The 7669-nt window shown below is 33.7% G+C and overlaps 1 protein-coding gene across 2 annotated transcripts; it reads left to right on the top strand.

Annotated features, from left to right (window-relative positions):
* Positions 1–1614: 1614 nt before the first annotated feature.
* On the top strand, positions 1615–7575 carry si:ch211-102c2.4 (uncharacterized protein LOC568178 homolog). 2 transcript variants are annotated; one of them, XR_007143851.1, is made up of 6 exons: positions 1615–1775; positions 3436–3723; positions 5511–5600; positions 5724–5737; positions 6718–6775; positions 6886–7575. XR_007143851.1 is itself a non-coding variant. In XM_047818284.1 (5 exons), exons 1-5 carry the CDS (start codon positions 1736–1738, stop codon positions 6721–6723), a joined length of 438 nt encoding a protein of 145 aa, XP_047674240.1. In that variant the 5' UTR covers positions 1615–1735; the 3' UTR covers positions 6724–7575. The 2 variants fall into 2 exon arrangements, 1 of the variants encoding a protein (XP_047674240.1); XM_047818284.1 differs by having other exon boundaries at positions 6718–7575.
* The last annotated feature ends 94 nt before the right edge of the window (positions 7576–7669 follow it).

Genomic DNA, 7669 nt, shown 5'->3' with positions numbered 1-7669 from the left:
GTGGCTGTTTCTGCACTGAACAGCTGATACGGTGTTAATAATCACCACTGCACTGACACTTTTTCTTCTGTGTTTTGCACTATTTTGCACCACTTTAAAATCATGCATGCTTGCACCACCCAAAAATTATCATTACACTTCTGTGTCCATCCATCCATTCTGTTTATTCTGTGTGTATATGTATATGTATATGTATATGTATATATATATATATATATATAGAGAGAGAGAGAGAGAGAGAGAGATAAAGATATATAGATATAGATGTATATATTCATAATGACATTCCTTTTGTACAGCTGTATCAGTCATACCACTTCATACTGTATCATACTTATATAATAACCACACTATATTTACCCTTATTCAGTTATATGTACATATTACTACACCTTCTGTAAAACCTCATACCCTTATTTATTACACTGCCACTTGTAAATCAGCCATCTATGCACTTCTGGTTAGATGCTAACTGCATTTCATTGGCTCTGTACATGTCCCTTGCACAATGACAATAAAGTTGAATCTAATCTAATCTAATCTAATCTAAAGCTACAAATAGACTGAAAAATAGCTTCTTTCCCGTGGCTGTTTCTGCCCTGAACAGCTGATACGGTGTTAATAATCACCATTGTACTGTCACTTTTTCTTCTGTGTTTTGCACTATTTTGCGCCACTTTAAAATCATGCATGCTTGCACCACCCAAAAATTATCATTACACTTCTGTGTGTCCATCCATATTTATTCTGTTTTATTCTGTCACCTTCTGTAAAACCTCATACCCTTATTTATTACACTGCCACTTGTAAATCAGCCATCTATGCACTTCTGGTTAGATGCTAACTGCATTTCATCGGCTCTGTACATGTCCTTTGCACAATGACATTAAAGTTGAATCTAATCTAATCTAATCTAATCTAATCTAATCTAAAGCTCCAGTTTCAATTCAACCCAAAGTGGTTGAGACTGAGTCAGAGCTCTGTACAGAACACTCTCATTCTTCTAGTCCAACCTTCTCTTGCACAACCTATGAGTGCTTTGTGCACAGGTTCATTGTCATGCAATGAATTTAAAGAGATGTTCTGTACAGTTCTGCATTTTGGATAAACAGTGTGACGATCAGGCGAACACAAACTTCCGGCCATGTTGTGACACAGAAAATTTAGATTTTATACACGAGCAATCGAAGGTTAAGGGCCTCGTTCGGGAGCCCAGAATCCGGCAGCTCGGTGGACCGGGGGTTCAAACTCCCAATCTACCACATGGCACATATTGTGTATTAATAAATTCATTGATGGAACCAAAAGCAGCAACACGAAATAATTCTATCTTAAACAGACCACAAAATTCAACTTGCACTGAAATATTGAATCAGATTGCTTTCGAATAAATAAGTAAATACATCCCGAATACATAAACTCCTAAAATAATAATGAAAATAATCATCTAATGAGGAAAGTTAGCAAACGGTCCTTTTAACCCTGATACCCTGACTTGCTAAGAGATAGTTTTGTTTTGTAGTCAAGCTCCACAGCAGGTCATCGATAACGCTAATGTTAAACAAGGAAGAAACACTGCAAGGTTCTAAGGCTGTGGCAACTTCCTGTCATGTTCATTTCCTAACCGTGCTTAGCCAAGAGCAGACCATTTCACTTTAGAGCCTTTTCCGTGTGTGTGTGATTGTGCGTGTGCGTGTGTGTGTGCGTGTGTGTGTTGTTTTATCCAGCAAGGAAAATGTTCCTGTTAACATCTACACTGATCTTCATCTCTGCAGGTAAGAGAACAACAGTATAAAAAAAAGTACTACAAATAAATGTCTTTTATAAATCATTATTATTATTATTAAAAGTAAGGAAATCATCGATATTGTTATCATCATTATTACAGATGAAAGTGTAGCGTCATGGAAATAAAATATAATAAACTAAAATACAATGGAATAAAGTTATTTTTAAATGTACAGGATAGAATCAGGGATGTGGAGCGTAGAGGTTTATTAAATAAATAATTCTAATGCTTGAGCTTCTGTTAATGCTTTATTTGTAAGGAGTAAGAATTCGTTCTTTAAAGAAAATATATTTAATAAAGAAAAAGTTCAGATGTGTCCAGATGTGGTCATGTAATTAATCGTTGTGGAAGGTTGACTGCATTCATGATGAGGAAGTAGATCATTTTAGACATTTTGTGTGTGTGTGTGTGTGTGTGTGTGTGTGTGTGTGTGTGTGTGAGAGAGAGAGAGAGAGAGAGAGAGAGAGAGAGAGAGAGAGAGAAACCGTAATTAACATTTAATAAGATGACCAGCACCACCACCCCTTCACATTTATGTTTGTTTGTTTGTTTGTTTGTTTGTTTGTTTGTTATCACAAAGCCATTTTATGGATTTTTGTTTTTTTCTTTTTGATGCTTTTAAAAACAAACAAACAAACAAAAAAACAAAACTCTACAGCTTAGTATAATCTTCATTTGAGGGGAAAAACACATACAAACAGACAGACAGACAGACAGACAGACGGATAGACAGACACAGACAGACAGACAGACAGACAGACAGACAGACAGACAGACAGACAGACAAGAAAAAATTAAATAACATTGGAAGGGATTTAAAGAAATAGGAAAACAAAAAAAAGAAAGGATAAGTAAAGGTAAAGAAACGAGAAATATGTAAATGGAAGGAATAGAATTAAAAGTCTAAATGGAAAAAGAAAGGAACTGAAAATACAAAGGAAAAGAGAAATGATGAAAAAGGGGAAAAAAGTGGTTATAAAAATAAAGGGAATTTGAAGAAAGGAAAGAGGCAGAAAGCGAAGGATATTGAAGTAAATGGCACAGAGAAAAAAAAGGAAAGAGATGGAAAAGAAGATGTAGATGTTTCTCACTCATTCATTCATAAGAAGAGAAGTTCAGAACATCTCTTCACACCTATTCCGTAACTCTCTCCATCATCATCACACTTCTACTTAATCACCTGGAAACCACTCGCTGCTCCTGATGATGATCTTCAACATGGACAGTGTGGAGATATACGAGATCGTTGAGGAAGAACATTAGCACTTAGAAACCAGGAAGATGGTTTTGGACTTCAGTTGATGACCTGAACAGTTTTGCTTCATCAGTAAACAGTTCAGAACGTCAACAAGAGAAAGTGAGACTTTATTTTATTAGCTAGAATGAACGGCTTTTTGACCATACAGTATATTCTACAGTCTTGTTATAGAAGGGAAAGGATTAATAATCACACTCTTTAGTGTCACCTTGATGAAGATGAGGTTCCTCTCAAGGTTTCTTCCTCATGTCGTCTCGGGGAGTTCTTTTCTCACCGCCGTCATCTCTGGCTTGCTCGTTAGGGATCAATATCAAATCAATTTATATCCTGAATTTACAGATTTCTTTAAATCTGCTGGATTAAAGTGACACTGTTTTCTTCTCCGCAGTCATGTTCCAGTGTCACGCTGAGCAGACGCTGGTGTGTCCCTACAACTCAAACAATAAAAACCTGCAGAGAGTTTGGTGTAAAAGGGACACGACGGATACCAAATGCTGCACGGGTTTGTCCTTCATGCCAGGAAACATGGAGCTGGAGAACGGGCATCTGGACGTGACGGACAACGGCACGGCTTTCACCGTGTCTGTGACGAGTCTGCCTCAGGGGGACGGTGTTTACTGGTGCGGCCTCAAGAACGGCAGCTACATCATCAGACTGGCCGAGAAAGAGCTCCGCAGTGAGTCTGCTCCGAGTCACGTGGCTTTCGTTTATCATTACAAAATTATTAACGATCCAATTTTTATTAATAATTATTAAAATAGGTAAATAGACCTAAAATCTTACATTGCTCCTAAAATGAATGAATAAATAAACAAAAACTAACAAATAAAATTATTTTTGTATTGAAATCCCTTCTAGAGACAAAATAATATTCTTTAAAAAATGAATAATAATAAAGTAAAATAATAATAGTAATAATAATAATAATAATAATAATAATAATAATGATAATAAAGTACAACAATAATACTATTATTATTATTATTGTTGTTGTTGTTATTATTATTAACAACAACAACAACAACAACAACAATAATAATAATAATAACAGTAATAATAATGATATTCAGCATTCCTTGGTTGGGGTTTATAGAGAATTATTAAATGCACAATAATGTTACAGTCACATAAATAAAAAAAAGCAGACTTTTTTTTCAAGAAAAGTTTGTCAAATAAATTCAAGGTTAGAATAATCAATTTTATTCATCCCAATTCAAACATCAAATGTTAAGTTAGTAAAATCTAACCGTAAATTATGTCCATAAATATTAATTAGATTTAATTAATTAAAATGTTAATAAAAACAAATAAAAGGTTAGAATGTAAAGAATCAATAACTAAATAAGCATAATAGAAAAAAATAGAAATAGAAATAGAAAATTAATTAATATATAATTCCAATTTTATTTACAGTTTTAACACCCCAACATTAAAATTTATGTAAAAAAAAATCACAGATTATAATTTTATATTCTATATTTTCTATTTTGAGTGTCGCTTTTTCTTCCTTACCTCACAATGTCCTGATCTCTGCCTCTTTAAAAAGCAGTTAATCTTGTTTTATAAATTCCTACAAAATACTTTCAGAATTATTTTTAAATCCTTTTTCTAGAAATTATTTTACTTAATCACTTTAAAACTGCCCTAAAGTGAAGCGATGATATAAAAAAAGACTTTTAAAGATTTTGATCAGGTGGTTTGAATCTTTACTCCTTTGTGGTTTATTTTGATCAAGTAAAAGATTTTGAGATTAAAACAAAATTAAAACTACATCTATGGCACTTAAAATTGAGGGGATTTTTGGTGATCTTTATAATTATTATACAAATAACATTAAAAAAAGACTGATTAATAGACATTGTTCTAAAACATATTGCCAATAATTTAAAAGTAAATGGATCGAAATTGCTAATAAATAATTAATATTAAAAAAACTATTTAAAAAACTATTTTATATATATATATATATATATATATATATATATATAAACAAAAAAAATTAAATACTAGTTTGTAGATTAAAACTAGTTGTAATATAAAAAAATTATTTAAAAAACTAAACACAAAAGGTTGTAGTTTGTAGACTACAAGCACAATATTTATGTTAATAATAAAATAAAATATTACAAATAAATAGTCACTTCTTGTTCGATGCAATGAAATTATTTGGAGTTTTTTTGTTCGTTTGATTCTTACTACAAAAATGTTTTAATTTTTAAAACACTGCTTTGTAAGCTTTAGTAAAAATAATATTAAAAGTTTAAAGTAAAAATGAAAACGCTGACAAATTTCCCAGTTTGTAAAAGCAGTAGTAGCATTTTCTCTGATCTGAAAGCAATCTTTATCATAAAGATTCATATTGAATGTCGCACTAGAGATTCTGCGAGATTTCCAGTGACGATCCGATTTCCGAGTAAAGTTTCTAGCTTTGTCTTCACAGCACATGTTGGATTTCTTTCACAGATTCGATGGATTTCATCTGGGCGATTCTGCGCTATCTGCTCTTCAGCCTGCTCCTGGTGGCTGTGATCTCAACCCATGTGTTCTGCAGCTGTGAGTGTCGCAATGAACAGGAACTGCTTTAGCTAAAATATCAAAACCACAAAAACCACGTTGCTCTGACGTCTGGACCGACATAATTTTGTTTCTCACGATCTTGTTTCCCTTCTTTTGCAGGGAGAAAGCCGAAGGTAAATTCTGTCTCCTGACTCCTCTGCATTTAAGATACACGTCTTCCTAAGTTTACACTCATCAGATATTTTACGATAATTTCAAATTTACGTTAGAGATATACCGAAAGTACTATACATAAAATCAGAAGTCTTAATAAACCTGACGGTCATGTGCAAAAATTCTGCCCCCCCATACCAATGTGCATGTTTTGTTGCTTTTTGAAGTGAAAAGAAATAAACACACTAATTGCAATAAATAAATAAATAAAAATCTGCAGATATTAATACAGTTGAATGCTGAAAATGAATCAATAAAAAATTGTAGTGTGTGCAAAAGTTTGTGCACCCTCCCCGGTGTGAACAAAAGGGCAGGCACTAAATTCCAGGGGTTTCGTTACCACGACGTAAAAGTGGGCGTGTTTCTGGAGGTCTTGGAAAAACGCCTTCTTTCAAAAAACAAAAAACAGCATACTAACGAAGGACAAAACAGTCATACAGGTTGATTTATTTTAGAAAACAAATAAACAACCAAAAACTACGGTTATGGTTAGGGTTAGATTATCAAATAGGCCACGCCTACCTGATGACGCAATATCTGTTACGCTGTACTGAAATCCCTAGAAATAAGTGCCTGTCGTGAACAAAAACGAATTTAATTTACTGGACGTGTTTCCATCCAGGAGGTCAAAGATCGTCTCTTCAAATCTCTTTGCTGAGACTCAACAAAGCTCCTCTTATTTGTTTGCTTAAAAACAGTTTGTGCTACAGACGTGTTCGTTAATTTTCACTTCAAAAATCAACACTTTTTTGAGTTCAAATTGTTTCTGCCATTTTCAATTTCATAAGCATTTTATGTTATTTATTTATTTTTTTCAAAATAAATAAATAACATAGAAGTGTGTAAGATTATCACACACACACACACACACACACACACACACACACACACACACAAATTGAGAGGTTTAATCGAATTTGTAACTGTTCTTTCGTTTCAGGAGTAAAGTGATATGCAAGTGTCCAGAGAGACGTTGTGGAGAAGATTTATTTAGACCGGTACTAAACTTAAGATTTCAAGCTTTACGCACAAATATGTGAAAAAATATGTGTTTGTGTTTGTGTGTAATCACAGTAACTTGACTGTGGTGTTGTTCTTGCTTTTTCAGTATTTCAGCATTTTGTACACTGCTGATTTCCTGATAGTTTCACACACAAATCTCTCCACTTTAAACAGAAAACTAAAATCCAGCATGTGTCAGTTCTGTGGGGGTGTAAACGCTTTGACGATCAGAGTCTGAACCAACAGGAAGATTAGAAATTAGTTTTTGAGCAGAAAAGCATCTGAGGAACGACTAAAGCTCGACTTGAGCTTCAAAAGCAGAGGACTGTCATATCTGAAGTGACATATTTTAACCGTCCAGTTCCTGCTCTCAGCTTGAGTAACACAATCCGGACAGTTTCCCGCTATCCTGTATCTGCTGAATCACTTGGTTCGGACATGCTATTCTGCTCATCACGGTTGTAAAGAGTAGTTAGAGAGCAGTCTGCCCGGTCAGCTTGTAGAGAGCCACAAGCTTCAAATATCTCAGACGAAACACTGAATTCAATAAAACAGAAAGTATTCGGAAAGCTCATTAAAAATGTATTAATGTCCCAAATCTGATCTAAAGTCTAAGCACCCCCCAGGTTTCTTTTACCTAACATGTAAGTTGTTTTTTTTTGGACTAAATGTAACAGTACTGTTGTGAAGGTTCGAACTGAGGAAATAAATAAAATTAAATGAATAAATAAATAAGAATTAAACAGTATCTCTTGTCCAAGCTGTTAGAAATTACAATAAAATATTTTTTCCTTTCTTTCTCTGGTCTACTTTTAGACACAGCATGATGCAGTGCCTTGTAACTTCTAATTGATTAAAACATTTGCACACCACTGTGTGTGTGTGTGTGT

Source organism: Tachysurus fulvidraco, chromosome 9 (assembly GCF_022655615.1).
Source record: "Tachysurus fulvidraco isolate hzauxx_2018 chromosome 9, HZAU_PFXX_2.0, whole genome shotgun sequence".
Taxonomy (NCBI): domain Eukaryota; kingdom Metazoa; phylum Chordata; class Actinopteri; order Siluriformes; family Bagridae; genus Tachysurus; species Tachysurus fulvidraco.
Note: the sequence above shows the minus strand (reverse complement) of the source record. Positions and strands in the feature narration are given on the sequence as shown.